Source organism: Gallus gallus, chromosome 4 (assembly GCF_016699485.2).
Source record: "Gallus gallus isolate bGalGal1 chromosome 4, bGalGal1.mat.broiler.GRCg7b, whole genome shotgun sequence".
NCBI lineage: Eukaryota > Metazoa > Chordata > Aves > Galliformes > Phasianidae > Gallus > Gallus gallus.
In genome coordinates, this window is record NC_052535.1 from 57740274 (window position 1) to 57754650 (window position 14377).

The window sequence follows — 14377 nt, forward strand, 5'->3', positions numbered from 1 at the left end:
TGGGGAGTTAAGTGTAAAGTTAATCAGTCAATACCAGATCTATGAGGATTGCTGTCACTTCAGTGACCAAGGTTTCTGTCCAGAACTTGAGCAGCAGTTTGGTGCTGTGGCTTCAGGGAGTGTGTTCAGGCCCGTTTAATCTGCATGGATGGTGAGGATGGTTAAAAAGCACTTCTATCAGTATTACTGCCATTCTCATTCAGGATTCACTGCTACTTGTAACCAGTTGCAAGACTTGTGCTGATATTAGTAGGAGCTTATCTTACATATAGTTGTTCCAGGTTAGCTTGAATTATTTTGTTGTTGAGATGAAACTTATACATATTAAAATAATTCCAGTATCAAATCCAAGTAAGGAATTAACATTTTTTGTTGCCATTTCCGTGTTTATGTATTTACATATTTATGTACCATATGATTTTATTTCTTCAAAAATCTTATCACATTTCTATTAATGCATAGAAAATCCTATGTTGTCAGCATCAAAACTATGTTTAGGTATGCTGCAAGTGTACTATGTTGCCATTTAAATCTAGTAGCTCAGGAGACAGAGAAGCCATTTCTGAGCTGCCTGGGAAAGCCAACCTGCCCGTGGGCTTGAGGTGCAGGTTGTAACTGAACACGCAGAGAGGTATTAAACACTTCCAGACTGCTCAGCCTCTGCAGTGGCCAGTCGGATGGCTTGCGTAATTAGAAGTTATCTGATGCCTTCTAATAGGTGGCCGGAGAGGAATGTATGAAGCTGTTAGTCTTGAGGAAGACATGATGAATGGCCATGTGAAGAGCTCACAACCTTCTGTATCATTTTTTTTTTTTAATTGCCCTGCTGAACCCATTTGGCTTTTAGAAAGTGACTGCATAAGAACGTCATATAGATGAGGAAAAAGCCTGCTCCAAAAACTGGTTTATTAAACCAATTTGTGAATATGTAAACAAATGCATTTTAGGATCAGAATGATGCGATCCTTGATGTCACCAGCTCACGCGGCAGTTAGATGTAGCTTGCCAAAGGTCACTGGCTGCATGTTGTATCTCACTTTCTGCCTTCGTAAGTGTGCTTATTTTTGCCCTCCACCCACAAGAGCGTGCATGCCGTTGCTGTTTAGTGATGGTCTTGAGTGGGGAGCCATCAGATCTGTCTTATTCTTTTGGTGTCTATTCCTTGGTAGCCTTTGAGGCATCATATCCTGGCTAGTGGTAGGTTGGGCAGGGGGATAAGAGGCAGGACTGAAATATTTCTACTTTGTATTTTACTGTGTTCTCTAACTAAAGGTGGAACCTCAGCAATTTTGGAAACTGTATTCCCCATCTCACCACAGCATATGGGGGGGGGGCATAATTCCCCACTTTGGGCAGTGGGTACCTGTGTCTCCTGCTGAACTGGGTAGCATCCAGCTTGAGTAAGCCTCTAGATGGGAATGAGCATGAAGCTGGCACAACTCTGCGAGGGCAGCATTCCTCCTATGCCTTCTAAGATGTTTCTTGGATTTCTCATTTCTTTTTTTTTTTTTTACCTCAGTAGATGAAAAGATGTGCTTTTGAGAGGCTGTTGCTTACCTAGTTTGTCTTGAAGATTTATTCTAAATACCAGATTCATTTCAAAATATTTTTTTCATTTGTTTGAGGGTACAAGTGCACGAAATCTCACTTCCACTTTCAGCAGTCTTGCTCATATGGAGCCCAGTGACTCCTAAGCAAGTTAATAATATTTTGTAGTTACTTGCATTTAACAGAAAAAGAAGGAGGGGAAAAACTGCTAAAACCTGCAAAGATTCTGTATCATCTGTCTTGGATCAGGTTGGAGAAATGAGTGAATATTGGGTTTTGGTTCTGTGCTGTTTAAACTGGAATTGTTGCCTTTCTCTATAACATGCAGTGAATTTTCCTTTCAGAATGCTAAAGTGGTCTTGATTTTAGTCCCAAAATTCAAGAGTGGAAATATTTAAATAGTTATCCTCCTGTGATCACAACATAAACTTTACAGTGGAAAATTTAGGGGGGATTCCTTTTTTTCCAGAACTGAATTTCAGGTATCTTGACTTGTAGGATAGAGTCCAGAGATCATGGCGTGTAAAGGAAAATATAAGGAAATTATACCCAGAATGTGGGTCTTTATTTTGCAGTCAGCATATTTGTCCTGAATAGCTTCCAGTTTCTCTGGAGAAATGCTTTTTGTCAAGCGCTGCCTAAAAAGAAAAGCTGATTATCTTCATGTGGCCATTTCATAGAGGTCCCCAGTGGAGAGGAAGAATACCCTTAAATTTGTGTGTGTGGGTATGTTTTTAAAAACAAACAATAAAAAACACAACAAAACAAACGATATGTGTGTGTGTGTAACACTCTCTATTGTAATATATCCAGTGCTTTAAAAACAACCCCATGCACCTGGATCTGTATAAATTGAAGTCATGTAAAAGCCATGTTTAAAGTCAAGTAAACTAAAACAACGTGGTTTTGTGTGTATATGTGTGCAGTCTACAAAAGCAAAATTAAATTTGAAATTGTTGTGTGTTCTCATGCGCTTTTTTAGCTTGTGGTAAGGATTTTGGTGTCTTAGCTGTAAACAGCTGGTATGAATTTATTAAACAATATACAACTCCTTTAAAATGTGTTTCGTGTTTTCCTAGGGTTTTTATTGGACTTCTTTCTGCAATATTTTATACTTTGGGTTTTCAGCCAATAAGTGTCTGCCTTAAAGTAAATGTCTGCTCTAATATTCCCTTGACATATAAAAAGCTAGATATCCACTAGGATTTCCTAATGTCTCCTATTTCTCTTTTATTTCTTTGTGCTAGAAGTTTTGTTTGACAAATTCTGGAAGTTCTCTGTCCATTGTTTTAAGTGAAAGCACATACACATAGGAATCTTTTTGTTGATCTGGAGTAGGTAATATTAAAAAATAAATAAAAAATCATCTGTGTGGTGGTGATGCAGTGTATCTTCTCCTGTTCTTTCAAGCTGCATTGGAAAGTTGCTGCCTTTTCATCTGCGATGTTTGCAGGACTGGACTTGGATTCTCTGACCTGTTAAAAAAAAAAAAAACCTGCCAGCCAGTCCCTTCCTTGTTGTTTCTCACTAACACAACTTCTTCCTTTTTGATCCTGGCTGTTCCCCAAGTCCTATCTCATGTGGTTGCCACAAAACTTCCTTCATTGCCTGTTGAATTGATTCACCCTTCCCCTTCAGCCTCTAAAGTAATCTCTTCTTTCTGTCTTTTAATAAAATTGTATTGATCTTCCAGTCCCATTTATATTCCTCACATCTGCCATGTGCCACTCCTGGTCAGGACTTATGTCACTAACTGTGAATAAATTCAGTATTTTTTTCCACATATGTGACTCCTAAATGTCTCATTTTGTAAGGCTTACGTGGTGACTCCCACTGCTGCATATAGGTTTAGTTTTGAAAGTGGACTTCTGCAGAAACTCCAGCGGTTTGGTTTGGGATAATGTTCAGGTGAGCTGTGCTCCCTGTACAGATTTTTACCCATAAGGTAGACTGGCAGTGCTTGAACTTGCCTCCGTTTTCCTCTTTACTTATGTGGTATAGCTTATCATTATCTAAATTATACAGTCTTTGAAGCAAGACTTTCTTATGTGTTTGTGCATGTTTGTGAAAGTGAAGCAGCACATGGGCTATCATGAGACGTTTAATTTGTAGTAGTGTTTTCTTGCCACTGGTGAAGGGCTATTAGTTTCTCTCAGATCAGGTTTCAGTTCATGCTTCCCCACTTACTTTCTCTGTTTGCTTTTGCTTTCGCATGTGGGATTGTTTCACGAGTAGCATTTCCTTCACTGCTGCAACATGCAAAACTCCTCTGCATCCCTCAGGTCAACTTCCCACAGGAAGGACTCACAGAATAAAATGTTAATCTGTTTGGTTTCCCGTAGAAGAGGACATCCTGGAAAATGCAGGACAATGATGTTGCATTTGATGCATGAAAGGCATATCTCATTGTTTAGGACTAAATAAGAGGCCTGAAAGCCACATGGAATCAAGATGATGTTCAATAAGTTGAATTAATTTTCTCATCTGTAAATGAGTAATAATAACTCTGTTTGGGAAAGGATGAGTTACACCACTGTATGCAGTGCTGGGATCTTCATGTGTATGGCCTTCGTGCTGTGGGAATGGATGTTATCTGCTCTCGTTGATGGACAAGGCCCTGCCTGCTGCCTCTTTTGAGGATGTTGGAGTCAGCAGCGCTTCTTACTGTTGTAAAAATGTCAGGTTTTGGGAACTGTTTTGATGCAAACCATGTGGCTCCTAAGGTGATGTCTCTTCAACAGTCCCAAGCAATTGTGTGCTTCAGTTGTGGAATTAATTTGTGTTGGACATACAAAAAATATTTGGAAGAGAGTCTCTATAGACATAAAGCTTGCAAGAGCTAGAGCAGTCATATGAAGTTTACATAGCATTGCTAGCTATGTTTTCATTCTGTTTCCTCTTTCTGTCTCTCTGAGAAATTAAGTAGGCAGTAATTTTTACCCACTGGCATATATTCTCTCAGGGAGAAGCCTGGATTAGTTCTGTAAACTCTATGAACAGAAGAATAATCTTCAGAGAGTAGCCAGCCAGTTAAAATAAAAAGGGCTCTGGGGCACACTGACAGTATGGGAACAGAGCCTTCTGAGAGAATGTTTTGCAAAATCTCCTAATTTATACTCTAAAATATCTGCAGGCATTCTAGCACTTAGCTGTAAATCATTTTCTGTCATTAAAGTATTCATAGGAATTGCCCACCTTTTTTCAGAGCCAGCTGTAGCTGCAATATCTGAATTATTTTGCCTTTATCCTTTTGACGACTTGATTTTTGACACTGAAACCTTATTTCTTCCCCAAATCAGAACATTAATTGGATCTTGTTATTCAGGAAGCCTACAGGTATTACCTGTCCCATCTCAGTGATGACCTATTTGCTTTCTTCAGTGCTGTTGGTGGCTCAGAAAAGCAACACCAGATGCTTAGCCTTGCCAACAGAGACAAACATCCATAGAAGAGTTTCTTTATTCCTTTTGTGAAGTGGGTGGAAGTTTTGACTCATGTTGGTAGTTCTTTGAATCCCAGTGGATATTTGTAGATTTTAGCTTATGTTTCAGTACCTGAATAACATCTTTAGGCTGCATATAAACACATTATTTACGTTAGAATTTATTGCTGCTTGTTTAGTTAATTACTTCCCTTTTCCTTGAGAAGTTAAAGCTGAAGGCACTGTCTCTGAAGCTGCCATGCTGCAGCAGTTGGGCTGTCGTAAGAGAGAGGGGTGGCATGGATGGAACCTACTTGTGGAAGAGCAGGGCTGCGAGGAAATCACCATCAGCCAAGCCGTGACAAGTGAGGAATGGCACCAGCTAATAACCCTTCTGGCAGCAGCACGTGGAAACCATGCCTGCTTATTAGCAACCTGTTCTGGAGCAAGTAAAGGAAGCTCTGGGCTTGTTCTTCTGTTTCATTCCCAGGCATTCAAGTGGATCTGTTTAGTATCAGATGATGAAAAACAGAAGACAGCCTATCCAAAAGACGTATACATTTTGCAGTTATCCTATTCCTTAAACTCTTAATTAAATTAATATTTTTAGATCCAATCCAACTGTGTGCAAGAGTAATTTACACTGTGTCGTGCTGCTTCTTTTTTCAGCAGCCATCTCCTCGTGCTCCTCTGAAGATAAATGGCAGAACTGAGAATGAAATGTGAGGAGTGGTTTTGTGGGTTGCTCCCGAGCAAAATGCTTGAATGCCTGTGGGCTCCCTCCATCCTCTCTTTGTGGGCTGCAATATGTTGAAAGGCTGTCTTGGGTAAACTTCAGCCAAACTGCTGTTGTGCTGTAGCCAAGGAAAAGGGCTGAAGAAGAGCAGAGTGCCCTGTGAGAACAGGCTGGGATGCAGAGTAGTCCTCTCACTGGGATGGTAGCTGGCAGAGGGGTGCGGAATGACGGTGAGAAGTACAGCTGATGCTTTGCTTTGTGCTTATGTATTATCTTCAGTGATGGTTGGCATGATGTGTTCACCCCAGTCTGCATTGTTAGTCTGGGAGCACTCTTGGGGCTGTAGGGAGAAGAACACAAATGATGAGAGCACAGGGCAGTGGGAGAGGTGAGGGTAGGACTTCTTGGTAATGTAAGTAATGGGATTCAGCGAAATGCTCTGGGAATTGAAGTTTTTTGTTTTTTTCTTTTTAACCTAAGCTCTCTGGTTGGTTTGGGGAAAGTCTTCATTCAGCATAGTTATAGGGCTGCCTCATAACCCCTTTTATAGTCAGTCGTGTCAGCGCTTTCCACTGCAAACCCTGTATTAGAGCTCTTATACCTCAGCTGTATAAATTTGATCTGGACTTTAAAACCGGCATGTACGTTCTTGATTTGGAAGCAAGTACGAAGGCTGGCTGGCTAATCTGTTGGCTATGTGAATAATACTGCAGTAGTAAAGGCTGTGAGGAATACGATCCAGCTCTCAGTTTCCAGTGAGAGCCGACGAAGCTCATTTGCCACAAAGAGCAGGTGCTCCCATGACTCTTTCAGAAACTTTTTTCATGAAGAAGTGGTAACGTAGATTCTAAAGCCTGTTAGAAGGCCTGAGTTTAGGTGGGGTTTTTGCTTTTGATTTGCAGGGGAGAAACAGCTTGGACAAGCTGCTGTACTAGGTAGGGTTGGCTGGAGCACAGCACTGAGCTGTTTGTGCTCAAAGGTTTGCATGTCAGACCCCAGCGTGATGTACTGCTATGTCTTTGAGTCTCTTTGTGTGGGGCAAGGGTTTATTCCAGGAGCTTGCAGTAAACCACCAAAGGGCTGCTTCTGAGCACTCTTGGAGCTCTGTGTGCATGTGAGAGCATGCTGTTAAATGCTGCTGCAACATCGTGCTTTGCTCAGGTGAAGCGAGGTTAGCAATCAACAACAGAGTAGCAGATCACAGTGTAAATGGTAGTGTCTGCGTGCATTACAACAGAGAGATAGAGCCCCTGTAGTTGGGACTGCTATGTGCAAAAGCAGGATGGTATTTGATGAAGCCACAAACAAATCAAACAGGCAAAGTTCTCCTGTAACATTATTTCTGTAAGTGTGTATGCTTCTTGTTTTGCATGTGTTTTTTTGTTTCAATACTCTAATGTGAGTAATGGGCTGAAAGGGAAGCAAGAATGGTAGTGATGAAAGGTCGTTGTCTGGTTGACTTCTCTTCTGTTTATGCATTTCTTTCACTTGAATTGCTATAGGCAAAAGTGCATCAGAAGTGCTGGAGGGGTAAAAATCAAACTGGAGGGATTTTGAAGAACCTATACAGTTTTAAATTCAGAGTAAACAATTCCATTGTAGAAGAGGGGAAGTTACAGATGGTATTGAAGGCATTTTTTGCATCATAGGGGAACGCATTATTTGCTGTCGGACTACAAAATAGTCTCTGGCAAAGTGGTTGTGATGCAGCACCAGGTGAGTTGCTGGTAGCTACAGTTGATTCAGGGCAGGCAGTGTAGGAAGGACTAAAGACAGCATCCATCTCAGCAGATAGTCATTTGTCTTATGGGTAACTGCAGTCTAAGTATTTCATTTGCTACTGCATAAAAGCTAAGTAACAGTATGGCCCAAAGAAGAGGTGTTTGTCAAGTTTTCTTCATAGTCATGTAAGAGAAGACAAATAGTTATGAGCTAATTAGGAATGAGTTAAGCTACAAATTGCATTGATTCAGAGATAGGTGTGCATGTATGTATGCATGTACAATTTTCCTGGGAAGAATACCTTAAAATACCCCCTGTAAAGCAAAAGAGGTACTTTTATTTTTTCCCTCTCATTGTCTTTTTTATTTTTTCAATGCTTCTTATTAAAAAAACAAATGATAAAAGATGAGCTAAAACTTAGCTCAACAAAGTGGCTTTATTACAGTGTGATTTGGCCTGTTTGCTCTTAGAAATGGAGGGGTAGAACTGTGCTGGGATTATTTGCACTGCCTTTGAAGTTCATCCTGGATCAAGAACTAGTTTACTTTTGTTTCATCTTAGTTTGGAACGTAGCTTAGAACAATGTTTGCAGCTTGGAAATTCTGCTGTTTAAAAACAACAGCAATGAAAAGAACTTGGAGGTCAAACAAAGCTGAAGTCTAATATTAGATGGATGATTTTATAAGTGTTTATTAGAAAGTGTCCTGAGTGTGGATGGCGTAGACTGGGTTTTGGCTTTCAGCCACGGAGCTGGGGGCTGCTGTGAGGCTGAGAGGAGGTTTGCTGCAGGGGCTGTGGGAATGATTGGCCTTGGCAGGTGCCTGGTCATGAAATGCCTCTCTCTCCTGCTTGCCTCCCTACCTCAAAATGAGCTTCCCAAAGAATATGGAGATGGAGCTCAGTAGGAGCAAATATTGGCAGCTTCATAGATTTATATATTTTCTATGTAACATCAAAAACTAAACTAAACTTTTTTTTATCCCTAATTCAAACTTGTTTTAAAAAATTTTAAAAAGTCATGTTGTAAATGCTGAATTAAAAACAAATCCATAAAGGATTGCAAGAATGTTTGTGCTGCTTAGAAATTAGTTTGACTTGCAGATAGCGTGTCTTACAGTTTTAATGCCATACTCTTCTGTACATACATCTTGTTGCACTGCTTCCATTTCCTTTCCTCATACTAGGATTTCTGCATTAATTTTTGGCTTTTTGCCCATCAGTCTATTGGTATTTTGGTCTTTTAGCATATGGAACGCTGCAGTTCACCTCTGACTGATGCAGGCTCATCTTACTAACTTCATAGCTAAAGTTAAGTGTGCAGTATTAGACCAAACCACTCATACAAGACAAATGCTGTATAAAAGTAGAAATGATTTACAAATAACACTCCAGGTTTTCTTATACATTGGAACCTAAGTTTTTATTTTATTTTTTTGTAGCACTTCAGTATTGGTTGGATTTTTTTTCAAGTTCTGAGTTTAAAAACAGAAATAACTGGACTTAGTGGTGAGGAATATGTGGGGAATCTTTGATTTATTTTTGGTTCAAATATGTACACAGTAATATGTACACAGTGCTCAATATGTATATGAACTTACTCTTTGTAACGATAATGTGCTGTTAGAGAAACAAAGAGATGTCAAAACTGAGATTCTTGGAAGCAAAAAATACATCTGCAGTCTGCAATTCTTTCAATGTTTGAATTCCTACTGATGTATTCAGTGTAGATGTTTATTTTTATTTATGTATCTGTTGATGCTCTGTACGCCCTAAGTATATTGTTTTTTTCAGTATCTGTGGCAAAGCTCACTCTGTAGCTTCAGTAGAAGATGAACAGATGCTTGATGAACCAGGGATGCTGGTGCAGGCACTGCCAGGGCAGAGTCATGCTGAGCTGAGATTTCCTGGAAGTACCAATTTCTCCTCTTGTTAGTCAGATCTCTGATCCCAAATCAGTGGGTGCTACTCGGAAGTTTTATCCACTGTATCTAGATAAGGAGATCAGTGCACTGGTATCCCTCTGTGTGCATCGTTCAACCATTAACAGTCCTGTAATTTGTTAATTCAGCTGTGTCTGTGATCCCTTCATCTCTAACGCAGATTCGATTCCTTGCCTGCCCAGCAGGTCTCATGGACACAGACAAAAGCTCACCTTGCTTTCTGGGATGTGCTGCTTTCATCCCAAGATGTACTTCCCAGTGATATTTTTAATGAATTTTTGCCCAGGGCTCTCTTGCTGAAAAATAATTTTGCAGCTCCTTCTCATTAATGCATTCAGAAAGTTTCCTTACCAGAAGGCAAATATTTAAGAGTGACCTGTTCAAATATCACTCTGACTCTGGCTTGTTGTGTGTTGGCACTGTAATTAAACAAAAAAAGTGTTATTTTTGTTTTACTTTACACTTCTCCAGATCATAAGCACCCATCCCCAATGAAAATATTCACTCTGAAGCCTAATTTTGATGTCTTTGCTGCATAAGTGCTTTTAGGTTGCCTTTTTCATCACCAATTACATCATCTGTGGATTGTGCCCATTTGCGTATATTCTGAGAAAGCTGGATTTTATTAACTTCAACGGTCCAGCTACAAGGCATGGTGATCCTTCTGACCTTTAGCTTTTAATGCCCTGACGTTCCATTCCCTTTTGCAGACGTTGCTGACAAATGTCAGCCTGCTGTAATGTAGCGATTTAGAGAACTGTTTACTGTGGTTTCCCCCCCCCGCCAAGGTTTAAGGATCTTCTCTATAAATAGCTACGTTGGTCATAGCTATCTGCATGCTAATGGGGTTCCCTGAACTGGGTTTTATCGTAATTGGGTCTCTTCACTGAAAGCTGGGTCTGAACACCAGTTTTTTTGTTTTTTTTTTTGAGAAATTCTGACTGTTGTTGAAGCCTTTTGGAAATTGTTTTACTACAGAAATTGTAATTCTGATGAATTTAGCGAGTCCAGAAACTTTCAAAAATTAGAGCATCATTTTTTTCCCTGTTTTCTCCTTGTCTTACGTGCATGAAACTTGCTCTGCTGCCATCCACTTGTTAGCACCACATCTGATAGGCTGATGGGGTTCTTCCCACAGCTTTACTGAGAGGTGACATTCTTCCTTATGTCACTGTTCGTACACAAATACAAGAAGTGTGCCTCTCATATTCATTGTGTTTGTACCCCCTTGCCACAGACTGCTTTCAAGAGCTAGCCTCGTTTCTCATGTTGGAAAAGTAAATGAGGGGTAGATTACTGATTCATCATTGTTGAAAGGGGTAACTTCCTGGTAGCTGCTGGATGCAGTAAAGGAGAGGCTGCAGGCAACTCAAATGAAGAGCTTCATTCTGCTTCCCCTTGGGCAGCTGCTTGATTGACAGCAGTTAGAGTTCTCCTTCGGCCACACTTCTGGAAATGAAGACAAAGTAATTGTGTTGCTTGCAGTACCTCCCTAAAAGTAGTGATTTCTTCAAGAAACTGCCTCATGCTTGCATGCAAAATAGATGTCAGGTTTTACATACACAGCCAAGCAGTAACAGCTTGTCTGCTGTAAGAGAGCAAATATATTTGAGTACAAAGAGGGAATTTGCACCATATAGGACTGTTCTGAATAGCTAGCTACGAAGTGCTCAACAGATTGAGGACCCTGAGTATAAATCAGTATGTAAATCTTACCATGGATTGCTTTTCTGTGTGTGTGTGTGTGTGTGTGTCCTCGGGAATAAAGCTGGTGGCATCAGATGAAAAGATTAATTTATTGTTCAGTCAGAGTCAATAATGTGATCTTTACAAAAGTTTTTGTTGTTAGAGTGCTCCACTAAAGTAGACCAAAGGCAGCTGAGCTGAACTTCAGCAGTGACCTTGATCAAAGAGTCTGACTTTTCAAGAAGCCTCTCTTATTCCATTCTGAGTATGCTGTGGGTCACTGGAGCTATAAAGCAAGAGTGAGACAAAACAAAATTCTGTAACTGGCCTGTCTGTAATGTTGAACTTTTGACTTTCTTATATGCAGTTGGCGGGAAAGATAGCTTCACTGTTAATAAAGACTTCCATGCATATAACCAACTATTGACAAATACATAAACATTGAGGAGATGGATTAGATTGAAAATCTAGAATTGAAAAACCTGACTTATAGCCTTTCTTTCTCCCATGTGAGAAATCTCAGATGTGAAGAGATAAGAGACTGAAACTTACATCCAGGAAATTCTATGTGCCTATCCCTGCTTGCATCTCTTGGTGAATGTGCACAGCTGTCAGCCAGTCAGTGAGGAGTTTGGTTTTGAAAAATAGATAATGCCATGCAATGCTTTTCCTGTCATTGATATGAAATAAAAACAAGAATTTATAAATAATGCTTCACTAGAAAGATGGTAGGTACACTTCAACATCCACAAAAACATGCTCATAAAGAAGAAACTCAAACTTTTTCCGTTTCTATGAGCAAGATGTTGTATAAATTGTTGTTTTCCTTTGTTCAGAGAATATAAGCGTAAGGTATTTAAGTCTCTCATTTGCCTTTTTTTGGCATTTCAGCTTAACGACGGTGGAAAAGCAGCCCGAGCAAACGTGGGGATTGGTGACGTGGTTCTCACCATTGATGGGATAAGTACAGACGGGATGACTCATCTAGAAGCACAAAACAAGATCAAGGCATGTACAGGCAATCTGAACATGACTTTGCAAAGGTAAGGAGGCTTTTTCTTTCTTTTTTTTTTCTTTTTTTTAATTTTTAAAGAAGAATTAATCATTATCATAGCAGTTGTTTGGAGGCTAAAACCATGTAAGTAGTTTGGCAAAGTGCTTGGAGTTAAGTGGCCTTCATTTGAAGATACACTACTGTAACCTGAAATGTCTTGATTTATAGCTTTTCAGAAAACATATTAGTTGTTAATTACTTGAGTAGGCAGAGATCTTTGCCAACCTTATGTCACCTCTTCCATGTTGTATGAAGTCTAGTTCCTCCTTGAACTTCTGTTTTGTTAACAGTTTTTAATTAAAAAACAGATCTGAGCAGCCTTTTTTTTTTCTCTCTTCTGCTTGACTGAGGGCACTTCTTTTTGTGTCAGGTCCTACATTATTTTTATTTCTAAACCTCCCCTTACTCCATTACATATTGCTAGAAGTTCAGAAAATAAGCTGAATGAAACTGTGGAAGCCGTCAATAGCAGCTAACATGGCAGAACAGGCCTTTCAGAGGGCCAGCAATACGTTTGGTTGAAATACATTGTGATGAAAGTTTCTTGAAAAAGCTGCAATGAGATTGTATTACTTCAAACAATTACTATCTGCTAACACCTATTGAAAACAACTTTTTTGTTTTTAAGTATTTTAGATCCTACTACTTGGGGGAATCTCAGGAGGCATAAGAACACTATTAATAGAAGATCGGAACCTGGGTTTGGTTAATAAGTTGATGCTGCAAGTAAATCATTAGAAAATGGGCAAGGTTGAGGTATAAAAAGCAGTAAAATAGAGCAAGGTAAAATACCCACTGTTTCACAAAGCTGATCTGTGCATTGGATTTTGGTTGAGGGGAAGGGTGTTCGGTTTTACTGCAGATAAAAGTGAAGTACAACACTGTCCAGTTCCTGGAATTCTGCCGATTCGGTAAATAGTTGACTTTGGCATGTGTCTATTTTAGTTATTTCCCGTTATATTACCTGCAGCAAAATCTCTCTGCTGCTGAATGATGGATTTTGTTTCTTTTTTTTTCAGTCAACCCTTGTGTTACATGGATGAAAATACTGCAGCTTGGTGTCAGACAGGGGTGATCCCCAAAGTGGTACTGCAGTTGTATAAAATTGCAGCTTCCCTTTGCAAACTGTTTTTACCACTATGTTTCAGGTTGGGCCAATCTGCCTGTTCCTAAAATTTCTTGTATTTCGGCACACTGCTCTTAGCATGGGGCTATGTTCTGGGAGAGGTTGGAAAAAGGGAGCAGAATGCTCATATGCTCATTGTTGGAACTGAAGCAGGAAGAGCAGCAGCACTAAGCAAGAAATTCCTGCAGACTCTCAAAAGTCTCCCAGGGCTAAAAATTGGCTTTTATTAGGAGGCTGCTATTTTTATTTAATGATGTGAGTGAGTATCTTGCAGAAAAACTGACCACTGAAGCCATTGCATAAGGAGAATCATCTTTTCTTGTTGTCAAAGAAAATAACCACCATTGCACCCTGCTGATTGCTGTTGTGCCTTCCTTCAGCAATGCAATTCTTCAGTGAGCATTGGTTGAGCCCCATGTCAATATTGCCTCACCAGTTACTGCTACCTTTCTGAACAATTTTTCCTCCTTTTCAATAAGGAAAGGAACATCCCTGTTGGAGATTACAAAAATAAAAGGACATGGCTGTAGGTCTGAGAAATGTCATGCTCTCCAGGGTGGTGGTGGTATGCAGTGTTACATGACATGTAGTTGAATTCTTGTGTGAATGCTCTCTTTTCTGAGAGGGTACAGTTTCAGCCCTGCTTGCTGATTCTTGTTTTGTCTGTTGTCCTGCTGTGCTTTGGTCTTTAGCGGTTCTTAGTAAGGGATTCCTTTCGCTCAGCCTCTGAAGAAGGATTATCTTGTGGCGTGGTTCATGCCTGGGGCATTTTCTCCAGTGAAACTTGTAAAGCTGGCATTAAGAGTTTCTTGATGAAACAACCTACCAGTGGAATCATACACTGTACTTAGTGTGTCATTCACTTCTTGGGTTTTTAACAAGGCAAACAGGTCATTTGGAAATACCTTGCTTTCCAGGAGTCCACTGAGTCACCCCTGCAGGAAACCATGAGTAGGGGTTTGACCCACTTTTGCCTGTCATTTTAAATCAATTGGCAGGGTAAATATCAGATATCAGAAAGGAACAGCAGGTGTGTCCCATTCAGGCAGTAACTTGCCTGGTTGGGCACAGAGATGACTGCTGTGTGGTTTAAAAATTGAATTAATCATGAGTTAACCCAGTCCTCTCCTGTTCTCACCCTTCC

At 40.0% G+C, this 14377-nt stretch overlaps 1 protein-coding gene across 20 annotated transcripts in view; it reads left to right on the forward strand.

Moving 5' to 3' along the window:
• The window catches only part of PDLIM5 (PDZ and LIM domain 5), a 116425-nt gene that overhangs the window by 23372 nt on the left and 78676 nt on the right, over positions 1–14377 (forward strand). For 17 of the 20 annotated variants that reach the window (XM_040698981.2, XM_040698987.2, XM_040698989.2 and 14 more), the window contains exon 3: positions 11945–12096. In XM_040698981.2, coding sequence (XP_040554915.1) covers positions 11945–12096 — 152 coding nt within the window. Of the gene's footprint in view, positions 1–5820; positions 5936–6452; positions 6641–11944; positions 12097–14377 lie in introns of those variants that run through there. The other 3 variants (XM_040698982.2, XM_040698983.2, XM_046940152.1) reach the window with 3 other exon arrangements.